The sequence below is a fragment of the Plectropomus leopardus genome, chromosome 11 (assembly GCF_008729295.1).
Source record: "Plectropomus leopardus isolate mb chromosome 11, YSFRI_Pleo_2.0, whole genome shotgun sequence".
NCBI lineage: Eukaryota > Metazoa > Chordata > Actinopteri > Perciformes > Serranidae > Plectropomus > Plectropomus leopardus.
The window spans coordinates 26,583,470-26,600,943 of NC_056473.1; the positions used below are offsets into that span (position 1 = coordinate 26,583,470).

The following is a 17,474-nucleotide window of genomic DNA, read 5'->3' on the forward strand; positions in this document are numbered from 1 at the left end:
GACATTATGAAACATTGTGACAAAACATTATGACTGGGTAACTTGTGCACATCTCTAATATAAGGCTATTTAACTCACTGGGCCGAATCCACCACCAGCACCCACATATTTAGGAAACTTGTTGATGTCAACTAAATTGAGCTGCTGCTGTGGAGTTTGGCTAGTAGACAACTTCCAGGGCTCGGAAAGCACCTAAAAGAAAAGATACTGAATGTTAGAGCAGATAGGAAAGGAGAAAGATTGTGAAAGGTAGGTTTAGTGGTAAAAATTGAGAAATAGAAAGCAAAAAAAAAAAAGATAAAGAGATTACAGTAGCTCTAACCTTCTTAAGAAATGGTGAGTCAACACCGAGGTATTTGGATACTATGTAGAGACAGAAGAGGTGGCGATCGATACCAGAACCTGTCATGGCCAGGCGATACATGTTTTGATGCTTATCTGCTGCCTTCCGAAACAGGGCATGTCTCTCGGCATTCTTATCACAAAAACAACCAGCACAAAAGAGTAACATATATGACATTAACAACAAAATGACCTTATTTCTGCTAAAGTGTCAGCTTAACCTAACAAGAACATCAGATAGTTCAGAGTCCAGGGCAATAACATACAGAGACACAGTGTCCCTAGGTTCTGGTGACCAAGTCCTACGCAGAACAACATGACCTTTCACAGCATGCCCTCTCAAAATGTGACCTCTTACACTTGCAGCAAGGGTCTAGATACACACCATGTATCTAGACATGTTTCACCCCGAAACCACACATTTAACACCAGATATGTCCAAAGTCTTGTCTAGTAAAGGGCTTTAATGTCCTCAACACCATTGAACCCACCTACTAATACAAATGCATGATGATCAGGTATACATTGTTCAAATCCACAGCACATAATTTAACAGACGTATCTGGTATTATTTTGTGTGTTCCTGATTTATTTAAATGTTTCTATGTGTTCTGTTGTTGTGTTCTGCTTACTGTTGCACTTGCATCCTCCATGGCTCTGACAAATGCAACAGCCTCAGAAGTGCAGGAGCGTACCGTTTCTGTTCGACCGTCTCTGAACATTCGAGTCATTGACGACTCATACGTCAGACAGAACACTCTCTGGTCCTAAAACGCAGATGAATTGAAGTCATTTAGTGATGGTGGATGATAGAATCAAACTTATTGCATCACAATAATGTCAGTAATGTCAAGCCCTACCCTGAACTGTGCCAGCTGCAGGGCCAGCTGAATGAAAGCATCGGGGCTGCACCTGCACTTCTTGATCAGTCCTTTTCCAAACTCAGTAAACAGATGGCCATGGAAGTCGACGTCATCAGCTATCTGCTTGGCTGACAGATATGAAGTCTCAATGACCTCTTGGCACTAAGAGAGGGGAAACAGAAAATCACTCTGGTTCGTTTTGGAAAACAAAAAATATTTTAATTGTAGTGCATGATTTAAGGCTCTGCTTTACCTCCTTTGGAATCTGCCACTGTAGTCGAGTGGGATGAGGCAGGCCTTTGTTCACGTCCCCTTTACAGTGTCCCTCCTCTGTGTAGCCAAGATGGAAGCAGTCTGTTGCAAGGACATACTACACAAACAGAAAATGCTGTCTGAACATATCTGCAAATTTTGAATCATTGCTTGACATATACAATATCAGCCCACTTTGTTTTTTACCTCCCACATATGTCCTACAATTGGAGCATCAGCCCAAGAATGTTCAGTGTTTATACCCATTTTGCCATTTGGATAAGAGATCAAGGTGAAAGACTTGTCAAACCACCTGTTGAAAAAGAAATAGCGATTTTTAAAAAGTTTTTTTGCATGTGGAAATGTATTACTTTGACTCCACTACATTTGAAATATTGTACTTTTGACACCACTAAATTTTATTGTTTCTCATAACATTTGCTTTGAAATCTGCAAATGATTTTTTTTCCTTTTCCAAAATGCAAAAGTTCATAAACTGTACATGGTTTGTTTGTCATAGTCATGGCTCTGCACCTCTATGTTGCTCATGCACTATTTGGAATGGGCAAATAAAATACAAAAATTAAAAATAAATAAATAAATTAGATTTAAAGAAGAAAAAGAAAATTGTAGGGGTGGTCCTTTTGTAAAATTGTGTTTCTATGAGCATTTTTTAGGCTTTGCATCATATTCAACAAGCTTTTCATTCTACAGGTCTACAAGCAAGTCAGTGCATTCAGTTGGTTGGTATAGTCATTAGGTTCTGTAAATGTATTTTGACAGTATATAACACTGAGTTGAGGATGTTTTTTTTAAGTATTTTGATTACTTAAGTATTTTTAAAAGCAGGTACTCTACTACTTTAACTCAAGTAATTATTTGACTCAGCAACTGTCACTTGTATTGACGTATCTATACTTTCACTCAACTAATAGGGCTGTGTACTTTGTCCACCACTGCAAAAAATCTAACCACTGCTGCAGCTAACAGCAGAGATCTTCCCCTCACTTCTCTACATACCTGTCGTAACATTTTCCATGAAGCAGGGACTTGGCATAACTGTCAAGTGAGTTGGTCTTTGCAGGGTCATAACCCTGCGGCTCATCATCGAGTGACAGGAAGAAGGCAGCTGACTCAATGGCGTCCAGAGACACTTTGTTTCCACCCTGGCTGAAATATTTGATCCGAGCTCGAGCCCATGGAACTCTAAAAGGGGATGTCAGAGTAAGACCATTTCCATCTTATTTGGAGCATGTGTCTTGTGCATCTGTGTGTGTTTGTGTGTGTGTGTGTGTGTGTGTGTGTGTGTGTGTGTGATCATAGACCTATTTCCTGCAGTCAGGGCAGCTAATTTGAGCTCTCCTGGCTGGGGCTCTGACGTGTCATTGAGGATCCTTTGAAACTGCATCTCAAGTTCACTGGGTAAGAGGTGGCGTCCTCCTGTATACAGCCACACTTTGAAGAAACGGCCCTTGTGGTAGACAACCAGGTGCTTACGGTCAGTCAGGTGCTGCACAATATCTGCCAACAAGAAAAGGAAGCACGGGTGGACAGAGGTGGCCGAAATAAGAGGAAAGTTACAGAGAGCAAATTTAAATTGTAGAATATGAGGAACTGGTATAATCTCTTTGTACAAATAGACTGGTGAATGCTCCCTTTATCCCACATACATAATCCTTAGCTCTTGTTTAGAGGTTAAACCAGCACTGGAGCACAGCAGCCTGAAATTTTTAAGCCTTTGCACTTTCAAAACTCAATTAGTGATTTAACAGCTCATTGAAAAACTGTGTTATGATCTCAGGTGTGAACCCAGGTCAGCTGTTTACCTGTTTCAATCCCAGGGATGCGGGTTGTGTTAAATATCCTTTCCATCTGAGTGGAACACATAGGAACAGTCCCTAAAGCCCTCAGCTGGGAACAAAAAAGACAAAGAAATCAACACAGAGAAGGATTAAGTATGCACAGTTTTACAGTTACAATGTAGCTTAACTAAATTAAGGTTAGAGAAGAGCAGTGCTTAAGTCGCAGTAAGCATTACCGGTGCATGTTCACCACGTTCCAGTTTGCGTCTGTACTGCAGCATGGCATGAACCATATTCCCTGCCCGCGCAGCCTGTCGGTGAGTGGGGGTCAAGTACAAGAGGTCCTAAACATTCACCACAAAGACAACGCAGACATATCCAGTCAACACACAGAAACAGAAAGCAGAACAAATTTAAATTACATATTATTTAAGTGAAAATAAAGGTTTTTGCTTTAATTTATCTGTATGAAGTAAATGTTGAGCGTACAATATCAAAGCTATAGAATAATAATACTTCCAGCGTTTAGATGGGTTCCCTATACGCCTCGATTTCACAGTGTAATTCTGTACTGGGTGGCGAATTTGCAAATCCTAGGATCTGATATTTTTACTCTAACCCTAACCAGTTCCACTCCTCTTGTGAAAACCTAACCAATCAAACCAGTGAAGGAAATTAGTTCTGGCCACCCACAGGGAGAGTAGGACACTCCTTTGCCATCCTAGGATTCGCAGATTTGCCACGGGCTTCCATCTCCCAAGAAAATCAAGATTTACGGCACAAAGGAAGTGTGTCAATCACTGTGCAACCGAAACAGGAAGACGATAGTGCTTTTGTTTTGGACAGTAGTTATTGGTGGGTATCCCCAATTACCAAAGAACATTAGTGTAAGTTCTTTGTAGTTCTTCAAGTTCTTTAGTATCCCCAGTAGTGGAAATGGCAGAGATTGGAACAATTAAAATTACTGTGGAAACTGATCATTGATTGGCTCTTAAATGGTAAGCGATCCACATGTCTTTGCAAGAGTAACGCCAACAATAATACCATTTGGAAACGCTCATGACAAGTTTGGTGAAGAATTAAAGATTTTTCATCATTTAGTACTTCTCTTAAAAAAAAAGTTCAATTTATGTGCTATTTTCACACCTTTTTCAGTATCATTTTTGTAATGATATGATTAAAAAAATAATATTACTAATACATTCCACTGGTATTACAGGCTGACTTAATGACAGTCTGTCTTACCATAATATAGTAGTTGCTGTTCACCATGATAGGACTCCTGCCCCTGAGGTAGATGTACTCTTCCCACCAGTCACTCACCTACAGAAGATAACACATCATTATCGTACAACATTATAATTCAATTGAATTTGAGTTCCACTGTTAATCACTTGTTAACACTACTCACATAATTTGTTGCCCACCAGGATTTTAAGTTCAGGTATCTCTGTAGCCGGGCTGCTTTGGAATCTTTGAAGTCATTAGCCAAAATCTCCATTTGGTTGTACTGTTCACTGTCCAGCAGGGGACGGACTGACTCCAGGTACTGTGGGGGGTGGGGGGTGGGTGTTTGTTGTCAGGACAAAGGAGCAGTGTTATGTAGAAACACAGCTGGTAAAATAGAGCAGCTGAGATACACAAACAGAAAACCTGGAAGACATCCAGCACATTTTAATATACTACTGTATCATTTACAAGGTGCAGGAAGGCAGCTAGAACAGCAGATGGTGGTACAGGTGAACTATGACTGTATGGTCTAACAAGTTACATTCATCACATGGTTTGAAAAGAATTCACTGTGTGCAAGATAGATTTAGATGTTGGTGTAAATGTTTTAAATGGTAGTAATGAAGTTATTAAGAGATAACATGACAAATAGTGATATATAGATGTCAGGTTACCCTAAATAAAATGCATGCATTTAGTGTAGGGATGAACGATATTGGATTTTTTGCCGATATACAATATACCAATATAAAAAAAAATAATTTGGCCAATAACCAATATCGATATATCCACATTTTCCTGATATATATATTTCCCATTTTCCCGTTTTGCAAAATAAGAAAAATACTTCAACTTAGGGTTGATGTTTTGTTCTTGTTCTCTTTATCAATAAAAAAAAGAAATCTGTTTGTGATATGGGCAGAAATCAGCATGTTAGCTAACTCCAATATTTCATTTTAAAGCCAATATCTGCCGATATCAATGATGTGCCGATATTATAGTACATCCCTAATTTGGTGTGTTTCCATGTCATTAATTTCAAGAAGCCGCATGTGTGTTTGTGGTCATAGGTGCTGTGTAATTTCACACCCTGCGAATTGTATCATCCACACTGGGCACAGGAAGCCTGGGTAACGAGGCCTGGAAACTGTAGAGCAGCGGCCTCCGCCCTGAGAACATCTTCACCAGGCTCTGGTAACACACAGACAACACAGAGAAAATCATACACATATTATAGTACACTAGATTATCCCTGATGACAAAGAAGAATCAACCATATCCTCTGTACTAAGTGAGGGATGGGGAAAAGATTGTGCAATGATAGCAAGAGATTTTGATTTAAAGATTCAGGCAGAGTGAATGAATTACAGATTGACAAACGCACCAGCCACACTTTGGTAGACGTGCTCATTTTCCCATGGGATTCGAAAATCCATCCATGGTACGAGAGTAGAGCTTTGAGAGTGTATCTCAAGAGGTAGATGAGGAACAGCCACAGCCCCGTGGCAAACAGGATGGCGCTCAGCACTGCTCGGGTCTGCACTGACATATAGTCTCTGCTCAGAAAAGGCACAACGATGCCTTTGTCAGCAAGAAGGTGTGGTATCAAAAACTGCAGAATAACTTTGCGTTTAAACAACTGGATTACTGCTCATTTGAAAAAACCTAAACATCCAGAAGAATACTTAAAAACTGAGCCACCACAAGGGAGGACATAACAATGGTTGCAGGAGATTTCTGACCTGTGTGGTAGGTTTTCCTTGATTGCGTCCATCATTCCTAGTGAAGGGTCTATGCGGATGTACAAGGAACTCATCATGGCGATCACAACTATCAGCCAACTGGATGGACTGGCAGGATAAACTCCAGCCAATACACCATTCTGTGAATGAAAGGCAACAAGATTCAATATAAACACAGTCATCAGAGTCTGTGTTTTATTCAGATGATGAATGAATGAAAATCACAGCTTGTTTGTAATCTTACTGAGTGACGCCACATTTTAAGCACTGATAACAAAAGCTACATCTGAAGTGTTGGCAAATGTACCTTGAACTGAATGGCTCGCTTCTTCCATGCTGTCACTCCAGACAAGTAGATGTTTTTGATGACCTCCTGACTCAGTTTAAGGTCCACGCCATCTGGGCGCACAGTGAACTGGAAGCCCACTGCCTGATGGGCCTCAGCCATCTCCGAATAGCACTAACACTGAAATAAAAGAGAAGCTTTTTAAGTCATCAGGTTTTTTAAACTGGAAATTATGACCCTGAAAAAGAATAAAAAAGTTTAGCAAAAGATGTTGGTGCTGATGGAAATATACAGAAAACTTTAACAGCTGGTTAACTACTCCATATATTTCTATGTAAAGTTTGTATCATTTTTTTAAAATCACTTTTAAAGTCCATGAGGTCTTAAGCTCATTTCTAACAAGGCGTTATATGCTTTTAATGTCATCTAAATACTTATTTAATCCTGTAAACTCTGGATGCCATTCCTCCCAAGATTTCAATGTCTATATTTCGTATCTTCCAGTATAGAAGAAGTAAGGAACGCTTCACCTACAAAATGACCATTTGTTTATCAGTTAGTCAAGCCTTGTTAGCTTGAATTCGTGAAGAAAACATTTTTTACTCATGCCTCCACAGAAAATGGCAAACATACTGATTTACTGGTTGACTGGGAACCACATTTAATAACAACAAAACTATACCAGAACATCAGTTTACAGACTCCTGCAGAATAACTGAAGTCTCATTTATCCAGTGGGATGCTCAGTACATAAATTTTAAGAGTGGAGTCTGACTCTGAAGAGAGCACAGATAGTAACACTTTCAGTTCAGTTTTAAACATTAAGGTTTTAGTGGAAATACATGTTTGTGAAGCACTTAGCACATGACTGAATAAATGAGTAAGTTACTGGATAATTTCATATTGTTTTGTTGTTTTTAAACATGGTCCCTGTTTTCTGTGGAAGCATATGACAAAAACTACATGTTATTCATGAATTCAAGGTAACATTACATGCATAACTGATTTATAAAAGGTATTTTTTTGGGTGAAGTATTCCTTTAAAGATCAGAGAGTACACTTTTATTCCTACATGTTCTCCAAAGGAGAAATTTGCTGCAAAGAAACAAATCTTCATTGTACCATGCATTTGTTTTAGAATCCTTTGGTATTCCATTCACCATTACTATACCAATAAGTAAAAATGATCTGATATCTACATTTTTTTGACTAATTTTACAAGAATGAATAAAAAACCTGCTTCAACTTTCACATATCTGACGCACAGTATGGACTTTATTTGAAAGAAAGTTGTGACGTCTGTAGTGTTTGCTCAAAATGTGATAGGGAAGGCTACTGATACAGGATTCATAGATTTTTGCATGACAAAATGCACGTTATAAAGTTGAAAGGGTCCAGTCTTTGTCTTTTAAATCCAATGCCTATATGGCATTCCAAATGAAAATATTTGGGGTTAATAAATCACTCCATGTAATGACCAAGGCAGACGGGTATAGGATTACTTTTTCCATGTCATATGACTGAACAGTCACCAAGTGGGACAAAGTTCAACAGCCAGATATAGCAGTACACCGGCTGAGCATGTGCTAGACCTCAGATGGGCATGAAAATATAAACACAGAGCACAACCAACAGATGACTGCTAAACCCAGTGACATTAATGAACATTGTTTGGTATCTAATAGACAATTTCAAGGTCGACAGTTATTTTCACTAAAATGAAATGACTACTGCTGGTCATTTAACTTCCCCATCATGATATTCACCTGTTTTTTTTTTTTTACACACATGGCATAACACAACAAACAACACACTTTAAGATTTTAGCTTTTTCAGCCTATATTTGTAAAAACATGGAGTTTGCACAACAAGAATCAAGCAGAGAAACCTCTGTAGATAACACAGCATGCAGATCTGAATAAGAATTAGAAATAAAGACAGATCAATACTTTACCCACGTCAGAACAGAGTCAGTTAATCCACTCAGGCAAAGGAAAGCTGTGACTTTGGTTTGTGACAGTGAGGCAGTGAAATTCCTCTGTACTCAGACTTGTATGCTCTGTGTGACTCCAGTGCCCTTGATGTGGCTTTCCTCAGGTAGTGAGATCAGAGCTGTTGTCCCCTGTGCTTTCCAACCCTCCCTCTCTCCCCCTTCCCCAACACCACACTCATGCTCACTCTCTCTCTCTCTCTCCGCCTGTTCCTCTCTCACCCGTGACATGCTTTTTTTTTGGTAACCAGACTCCAGACATAGACAGTGCCAAGCCTTGTGTGCCTTGGGGTCTCTGCTGTGTAACTGAATCTGCTGCAGTGCTGTGTGTTTGGATGTAACTGAGAGCAATGTGACGTTTCCTTCCTGTGGCTGGGAGTGCAAGCTGTGATAATAAGAATATAATAGTGTGATAAGAATAACTGCATACAACACTAAGATTTGATTTTCTAAGATTTTATCGTCAACAGATTCAAATGTTGGGACTTTCTCGATTTACGTGTTACAAAATGGGACAGAATGTTTTTTATCTATCAAAGATGGTTAATATTTTCTTTCTTGTGTGACATTTTTGTAGGTCATTTTAAAACTTTGAAGTACTTATTTTATAGTCCTTATTCATAAATAATCTTTCTTAACCAAGAAATATCCCATTGGGATTTTGAATCTAACATACATGCAATAATAGCAGTGAATAAATGTATACAGAATATACATCACTGAGTCCATTTTCTGGAAAAGCAGTCTGATAAATACCAGAGTGCAAATAGAAACATGGTTAAATGGAATTATAATAATTTACAATGGAGTAAGGTACTGAAATAGCCAACATACTTCTTGAGTCTTTTTCTGCTTAGTTATTTTCAAAAGCACAAATGGAAATCTTACATATTTTTTTTTTTACTGTAACAGCACTTTAATTTGAGCATCTGTTAATATAAACAAATCATTGCAAAAAAAAAAAAGGTTACACTGTGCTTTATAAGTCAGACTGCAGCATGCCCTTCTAAACACAGGTGAGTCAAATTACTTCAATATTTAGTCAGTTACTAAAAACAAATTACATGGGATTTTTTATAATTAGGAACGCAATCAAATGAATTATTTAAAAAAACAATCTGAATCCTTGTGATACTTTGATATCTTCAAAAATCAGACATTAAAATTATTGCACCTTAAACTAAAAACAAGTGTCCCTCAAACAAGTCTTTTCTTCTCTTGAAACAACTAATGACATTTTTAATGCAAATGACAAACTCAGAGAAAGACAGTGTGTGTTACATGAAGTAACAACAGTGAAAAAAGCACTTCTGCACATTCAAATCTGTGCAGAAATCATGTTTACTATGCAAGCCTTTGGTCAGAGACTGAATCCTCATTTAGACCCAGTGATTACAGTGTTCCTAATGAATGGATCCAAAAAGCTCTCTCTGACATAAGCTCCTGTCCACACCTCATCTGTGGAGCGTAACCTGCTTTATGCTCTGGAACCTAAGGGAACAGATATGATAAGGGTGATCACAGAGGCGACAAGCTAAAGCCTAATTCACATCTTTTGTTTGTTTAGTTTTACCAACAAAAAGTTTATCACATGGGCATCTCAAGACATAAATTAGGTTTATTTTTATTATATGTGAAACTCCCCTTATTGGAAATTTTTGCCATGTCTTTGGATGTCTAAATACATTGGTTTTCCAGGTGTTATGCATTAAGCAGTTGCCACAAGGATAGTTTCCTTGTGAGCCAGGAGAGTCTATTTTGAAATGGACAATATGCTGGCTCTGACCAATATATTGCACAGATTGTTTTGATCTGAGTGTTTTTATTATGAATACATTTTAAGATTTTGTTCTGTTATATGATGGCTGAAGCCTAACGTCTTTTCGATCTATTTGATTGTAAATGGTAAATTTTGTAAATATGTTGTGCTTGGTGTTTGATTGTCTCTGTAGTAACACTATGTTCATTTTATAGTCACTTTCCCTTGCTATTCAAGACTCAGTGATTGACACAGGTGTTCTGCATTAAGGCTAATCCAGTGTTGTTCTCCCAGCTGTTTATACTGTTGATTTCACTTGCTTGTTATGCCTTGAAGAAGGTCTCTGACTAAAATCTTGCATAGTAAAGATGATATTTGCACAGATTTCAGTGTGCAGGTGTGCTTTATTTCACTGTTGATAATGATTCAGCTCCAGCACTTCAATAGCAAGTCGAAATGCTGAGTGAGCGCAGTATTTCCAAGATTACATGAGGTAGCAACCAGAACAAAACAGGCCAGATCACCACAAAGACTAGACTTCATTTTTAACAGGGTGGTGAATTTTAGATTCTCAGACAAGAACCTCATTTGTCACAATTCAGCTCTTCGGTTGGACAAAAAAGAGGGAGACACACAGGTAAAGTTAACTAATAAAATGATTATTTAGTAGTCAAAATAAGCCAAACAAATTGCTCCAAATGAGTAGGACAAATCTGTAAAGACAGTAGTGCAGGGAGTGGCTAAGTGGAAATCTGCTGTAGTGGGTTTATGCTGTAATGGGAAACAAAAGACAAAAAGCAAAGGTGTGATGAGAAGGTATGCCAGCCAAAGACTGACTGCTGCTGCTGCTGCTCTTATGCATGGGGCACTGCAGACACAGGTGTGTCCAATTACACTGATTGCAGTCAGTCAATCAAGTCTGCAGCCCTGAAATGACAAGACACAGCACCAGCAGAGGAAACAAGCAGAGGGGCCATCACAAAATAAAATGCATTTTACATATTCAGCATTTACAGCTAGTCAAAACAAATTACCCCAATTAATTACCACCACAAAATGGAGCACTTGTCCAAGAAACGTTATATGTCAAATGCACATTTGATTATTTTAAAATTGACATATTTTGAAGACATAAACAAAAAAAAAATCAAGTAATGCTTGATTATGTAACTATTAACTAATTATAGTTACTTATATTTTACAATGTGATTAGATAATCCCAATTACTACCAACCCTTCTTACAAATTAACCTTAAATTAGGCTTGGAAAGTCATTTACATAAAATGGAAATATAGAGCGTCGTGTGTATATATATATATATGATTAGTGTTAGAAAGCCCACACTTTTAATGTGTTGTTGACTTGTTTAAGTTTAGTTTCATTCACTAGTTTGTTTCTCTGTATGTTTTCCCATGCCCCATGCTCATGAACGCACCACAGTTGCTCTGACGCTATTAAGTGCACCACACCTGTGTGTGAAATGCAGTGCCCTGAAGTTTAGTTTGCCCTGTAGTTTCCTTCCTAAAACAACAGTGGATACATGATAGTTTTCCTTTGCCTTTACCGTCATTTGCTTGTACCCTGCTGGTTTATTGTTGTGTGTAAATGCCAGAAGGTGAGTCTCATGACATTATACTGTAGAAGTTGAATGCTAACATTGTGTTAATGTGTATTTGTTTAGCTTTGCATATAAGCAAATGTTATCTTATGCTGGTGCATGGTCAAAGCTAATAAGCTAATTCATGCTGCCTGTATGCCTCGTGTGAGGTGATTTGTTTAAGTTATATGATCCACATATTTGAGTAATGAATACAGTCCTTTGTTACATTAGTTATCTTATTATGTTGCGTATTATGTATGGTGTTTGCTGTACTGATTGTTATTTGTATTGCTATTACAGGTCACAGCCAAATAAATCAACCTTCAACAGGACATCTGTATCCATGTTCTTTAATGGGAACATCACTCTCCTACTACGCCTTGCCACTCTAAACCAGCTAAATGTTGTTTTTGTCCATTGCAACTGGATGTAAGGCTTGTTTGCTATTGTTTGTCTGTTTTGTTTTGCTTCGCTCTTTATTTTTACGATTGAACTAAAAATTCATTCATTCATTCATTCAAAGGACTGAGACTTTAACACAAGAGATAATAGCGATAATCCGCCTCAGGAGCTTATCTCTTTGTTTGGGAAAGATGCTGGCACTAAAACACTCAGCTGTGAAAACATTAAGTAGTAAAAAGAAGCTAACTATATCATTAAAAGGGAAGATGAAGAAAGATGTAAGCACTGAAACACTCAGCCACAAAAGCACTAAGTAATAAAAAGTAGCTAAATATAACATTAAAAGTGAAGATAAAACACAGCTTCATAGCAGGTGGAGATGGGTAGAGGAGGAAGAACCCTGAGGGAGAAAGTTTGGAGATTCATTCTTGCAATAGTGTTGTGCTCTATACTTGGCATCAGGACCTGGTCACCTACAACTGTCCCCTGTCCTGCAAATGCCACTTTCTCAGCCCTGTGCACCTAAAAAGAAGAAAAAAGGACAAAGCCCATTTTGACTGTAGTTCAAACTAAGAAAGTGAGAAGGTCAAAATGTTTTTTTTTCATCAACACAGTCTCGTTAATACCTTTCCCCATCTCTGTGACTGCACACAGAATGATGTCACCACATTTTCTGAGTTGTTCCCACCAATAACAAGCAGCTTATCAGTTGCACCAAGGAAGTAAAGAGTAGGGAGGTCTGCATCTGCTCTGGTGAGGGTGGGAAGCAGCTCAGACCAGGAGTCTAATGGACAGAGAGAATACAGAGGCACCATTTTTTAGGCATCCGCATTAGCGTCTTAAGCCTCATTAACACATGCAGCTTTTCCCGGTAATGTTCTAGCATTTTCCCAGTAAGGGGTCATGTGTGAATTGGAGCCAGAATCGATTATCTGGTAAATCTGCACTGGCAGTTTCCCATCGCAAGATCCAATAACATCACAGGTAATATACAGGAGCATTACTGGGACGGGCAAAGAGTTATTTCTAAAATTAAAAATGCTGATGACAGAATTTAATCTGCGACCTGTTTACAGCAGCGACTCAGCGACTATAAAGAACAAGCAGTTTGGACACCAATGTATTTTGTTCACTGGGCAGAGGTGGAAACAAGGGAGCTCCTCTCTGTCCATGCAGAGAACGAAATTAACAGGCAGCTGGAACCGTGAGAGACGCTGTAGTTTATGAGAAGATTACAAAGACTCTTCGTGACCATGGCAAGGGCCAGTCTCTGTCGAGGTTTTCGTCTGCAGTTGTTTGTCGTATAAGAGTTGGTTCCAACAGTTTAAGTACACCCTCAAAGTTGTTGAGGACAATTGACCAAAAAACCTTGCTGTGTGCTCTTTATCGCTTCCACGTTCTTCTCTCCAAGCTACTCTGTTCTTGAACAAATGGACTAACAGCTGCTACTCGTTGGTTCCTGTATTTCCTCAGCCTCACATGCCGATCTTTTTCAGATTGGTTAAGACTTCTGTCCAATTCATCTTCCAACACTCTTTTAATGCTTCTTCTGATGTGCTGAATGCATTCCTCTCACTCATGTAGATGACAAAAAACATTTCTTGTCTTGTATTAAATATTGAAAGCATTCTTCTTCCTCTTCCTCTTCCTCATTTGTGCCTTTGCTGGAAGATTGCAATAACAGCTTGAGGGTGTTGGTGGCCTACTGTTTGGCCTTGTCCCATGGCCCTGCCCCATCTATTACAGGCATTGCAGTGTTCCATGTGAACAGGAGCAAGACAGGAATATTCTGTAGAGCTATATGTGTGAACAGTGAAAATCACTAGTAGTGCCTGCAAGATATTTCCAGTAATTTACTGGGAACTATGTGTGAAAAGGCTTTAGAAAATGGTCTTACTGGTTATATAAGTTTTCTGGGCTCTGGCTTTGGCCAAACAGGACTATGACGGTCTGCTCTACCTTGCCTTGTGTTGTATTGCAGCAGTAGTTTCTCTCCAGTCCTCTGGATGCTCCCCAACACATAGAGACAGTGGCCAAGGCTAGTTGCAAGGGGCACATCATGGGATAAGGACATGGTGAACTGGAAGTCAGTGAGTGGCAGTGAAGAGACAAACCTGAGACGGATATTATATTCAGTCACTAATACACCAACTAACAATCAATGGATACTTTTCTGGAAGATGGTAAACTACCAGCTAAACTATACTGACAAAAAAGAAGACACAAACCTCCACGTGTCCTCCCATGGGTCATAACGTTCTACAGCTGTGTAAAGGGCCGTGCTGGAGTCTGGGGTCACCAGTGAGTCCAAGTACCATCCTCCCACAGCGTAAATACAGCCTTCACAGGCCACTGCACTGAAGTGCCTTCTGTGCTGTGGACGCAACAGATGGTGACAGCTTTCTTTAGTGTTACATCAATGACTGCGGATGGATAGGCACGAGATGTTGTTTTTTGAGTAAGAGCAACTGGTCATCAGCTCAGTTCACAAACTAGAAAACTATCTCACCTTGATCAGAGGAGCTGTGGCGGCCCACGTATGAGTAAAGGGATTATACCTTGAGGAGGCCATCTTGAACTCCCAGCCTCTCCTCACAGGTTGTCGGTAGCCTCCTATTATATACAGGTAGTTATACAGGACCACTGTAGTGAAGCACCACTTATCAGCCCTGAAAGGGAGCTCTGTAACTGGAAGCCAATCTCCGCTGTGCTCTGACCCTTTCAGGGTGAAGATATGCCGGGCATGCTCTGTTTCTGGGTCGTTCCAGGAAGTCAGGTTTTCTTTCCTCAGGCTGCAGATACGTCGGTCTCCTTGTACCCTCAGGTGGACGACTTCATCCTTATCTGCATCTTTCAGACACCTGACGGGTGAATTTGTTTTAGGGACAAGAAAAAAAACAAGTAGTCCACTCAGTCCTTGTAGTGAATAATATTATGTTTTGTACACTAAAAAAAAATAAAAATAAAATTGTAATGATGGATTTCTCCTCTGAACACACACATAAATCATTAGCTATACAGTTATCACAGGCCGACAAAAAATGTGAGATTATTAATTTTTCATGAATACTTAACTCGTAGTAATGAATAAAGTTAGGCTTTAAAACACATTACATATTTAAGTATTTTTTCATGACACAAAATGTCCTCAATTTCTGAAGTATATCCTAAAAACAGTGTGTTGAAAAATTCCAGAGATGAATATTCTGTTAACATAATCGATAAGCTGCATTATAAGATGATTGTGTCATTAAAAAAGCAAATCAGAACAGTATTTACATATTTAAACTGTATTACTCCTATTCATTTTCTAGGGACACTTAGATCCACTGACCATTCCAATGGACAGATATTTTTGAAAAAACCCAGAGTAAAAGCTTCAGATCTTTTATAGGATATTTTATCATTTGCACGACATTACTTGTCATGTTTATTTTAAACACAGTATAAAACATAAATGATGAGCTTCAGCAAAATGATTTATAGTCTGAAATGTGCCTTGTTTAATACATCCATGGTTTGCTATGCTTGTGTAAAAAAGGGGGCGTGGCTTGACTGCTGTACACTTGAGATGATGTGGAACGCTGTGATTGGCTTGCAAACATCAATCAAATACTGCTGCGTTCCAGATAACTGGGAAGAGGAGATATTCCTACCTTCTTCTAAAAAAAGTACAATGGAAAACCATTCAAAGTCGGAGTTCCTACTTAAAAATTCAGGACAATGGCAGCATCAATGGAGGTAGTGAAGATATACAGATCACAGTATACTGAAGTGCTAAAATAGATTAACCTAGCTGTTCGCAAATAGGCAAGTAAAGGACATTTTTCGATATGTTTCCAAGTATAAAAATGTATAACAGCGTCTGTTACCTTATGCAGTTTTTTATCTGTTTTGCTCATTCATGCAAGGAGGCGGCCCCGCTGACGGTGCAATTATTCACGGACTAGCCACAGAAACACCAGTTTGTCACTGTCTGTCATGTTTTTTTCCTTACGTTTGGTGTTGTGCGCCTGGAACGCTTGGAAGTCAGAAGTTGGAAATTTGAACTGGGAAATTCTGACTTCAAACTTTGAAAGGAACGCAGCATAAGTCTGTGCATCTGAGGGAAGTCAGATGAAGGTTATCATAGATCAACACATCCTAGAAAAGTTGCATCCAGTGGAATGGGCGGGGGATCTGGACAGGCTAATGTCATGTAATTATACCGTTTAGCATTGCATACTTGATGAGGTGAGGCAGCTCCAGCAGGTTTCTACTCAGGTAGGTGAACACTGTCATCTTTAGCTCCACACAGCAGATCTCTTGAGCCAGACTCAGGTAAGACAAGCAGTTACCTGGGCTCAGCTCATCTGACAGGACTGACAGGCACTTTGAGAGGAAGGCCTCAGCCAGTAGATAGCTGCTGACCTCCAGAGTCAGAGGGGGAGAAAACAAGTGAGGATGTTTTGGGGTGAATCTTAGTGCTGAATTTGCAAAGGAGAGCATGAGATGTACAATGCAGGGATGAATAAAACATAAAGATATAAAGTCTGCATACCTGGATGTGTGTTCCCAACTCCTGCCGAGGGACATTAAACTTATTATGGAAGGAGAACTCGAGGAGATTGTGGAAGACAGAGGAGGACACATGGTCCAGGTAGATGAGGCTCTCTGAGGTCTCTTTCATCCTGGACTGGGACAAGGCTCGGAAATACTCGCTGCACTCTGAGAGCCTCCCAAGGTCCACCTTGAATTGAATGATTAAACCAAAATTTAGTTTTTGATTACGCTGTACAGTTGGGAGATTTTTTTTTTTTACTTACATGGAATGCACATGTGCTGGTTTGGACTGTAACTGTGGTTTCATCTTCATCTGTGCGAAGTTGATATGTGCGAAGTGCCTCATTGGTTTTCCACTCATCTGAGTCTGCTTTGCATGATCCTCTATCTGAGATACCTGGAGATGCTACCCGATTTTTGACTACTGGAAAAGCTCCCCAAACTCTTGTAAGAACATATTTCAGCCATAAGCTCACCCACTCAAAGAGTATCATAAAACTTTGCCTGATAGGATTCATCTCACTGTCTGTCTGATCTAAGTTTAGCCCATCATAACACGTCTTATGCTGCCTGTACCATGTTATCTGTTAAAACTCCAAAGGCTTAAAGATGATATGCAGCACTCACACATCCACTGCTCCAATCACACATTCAGAGTGTCAC

The 17,474-nt window shown here is 39.3% G+C and overlaps 2 protein-coding genes across 3 annotated transcripts; both read right to left on the reverse strand.

The window, feature by feature from the left end:
• Nucleotides 1-17: 17 nt before the first annotated feature.
• Nucleotides 18-8,623, reverse strand: cpt1b (carnitine palmitoyltransferase 1B (muscle)). Of its 2 annotated transcripts, none has more exons than XM_042495908.1 (17): nucleotides 8,476-8,623; nucleotides 6,539-6,697; nucleotides 6,232-6,371; nucleotides 5,874-6,045; nucleotides 5,579-5,680; nucleotides 4,671-4,808; nucleotides 4,505-4,582; nucleotides 3,496-3,603; nucleotides 3,284-3,368; nucleotides 2,783-2,978; nucleotides 2,478-2,663; nucleotides 1,665-1,770; nucleotides 1,459-1,575; nucleotides 1,203-1,367; nucleotides 975-1,109; nucleotides 323-475; nucleotides 18-192 (listed from the first exon to the last, which is right to left on the reverse strand). In XM_042495908.1, the coding sequence occupies exons 2-17, from the start codon at nucleotides 6,677-6,679 to the stop codon at nucleotides 70-72; spliced, it is 2,145 nt and encodes a 714-aa protein (XP_042351842.1). In that variant the 5' UTR covers nucleotides 6,680-6,697; nucleotides 8,476-8,623; the 3' UTR covers nucleotides 18-69. The 2 variants fall into 2 exon arrangements, with proteins under 2 accessions (XP_042351842.1, XP_042351841.1); XM_042495907.1 differs by having other exon boundaries at nucleotides 8,472-8,623.
• Nucleotides 8,624-11,668: 3,045 nt separating this feature from the next.
• LOC121950549 (kelch-like protein 6) lies at nucleotides 11,669-17,392 on the reverse strand. The gene is made up of 8 exons (XM_042496582.1): nucleotides 17,075-17,392; nucleotides 16,810-16,998; nucleotides 16,495-16,679; nucleotides 14,779-15,130; nucleotides 14,498-14,643; nucleotides 14,229-14,383; nucleotides 12,896-13,053; nucleotides 11,669-12,791 (listed from the first exon to the last, which is right to left on the reverse strand). The coding sequence occupies exons 1-8, from the start codon at nucleotides 17,327-17,329 to the stop codon at nucleotides 12,609-12,611; spliced, it is 1,623 nt and encodes a 540-aa protein (XP_042352516.1). The 5' UTR covers nucleotides 17,330-17,392; the 3' UTR covers nucleotides 11,669-12,608.
• Nucleotides 17,393-17,474: the final 82 nt, after the last annotated feature.

What these genes read in the sequence shown, in the direction of transcription:
- cpt1b (XM_042495908.1), bottom strand. Translation starts at nt 6,679, where the DNA reads ATGGCTGAGGCCCATCAGGCAGTGGGCTTCCAGTTCACTGTGCGCCCA. An exon ending in CCTGGTGGGCAACAAATTAT is followed by an intron (nt 4,583 to 4,670) that starts GTGAGTAGTGTT and finishes TATCTTCTGTAG; the next exon opens with GTGAGTGACTGGTGGGAAGA. An exon ending in ACAGCAACTACTATATTATG is followed by an intron (nt 3,604 to 4,504) that starts GTAAGACAGACT and finishes GTGAATGTTTAG; the next exon opens with GACCTCTTGTACTTGACCCC.
- LOC121950549 (XM_042496582.1), bottom strand. Translation starts at nt 17,329, where the DNA reads ATGAATCCTATCAGGCAAAGTTTTATGATACTCTTTGAGTGGGTGAGC. An exon ending in CCACAGCTCCTCTGATCAAG is followed by an intron (nt 14,644 to 14,778) that starts GTGAGATAGTTT and finishes TTGCGTCCACAG; the next exon opens with CACAGAAGGCACTTCAGTGC. An exon ending in AGTCACAGAGATGGGGAAAG is followed by an intron (nt 12,792 to 12,895) that starts GTATTAACGAGA and finishes TCTTCTTTTTAG; the next exon opens with GTGCACAGGGCTGAGAAAGT.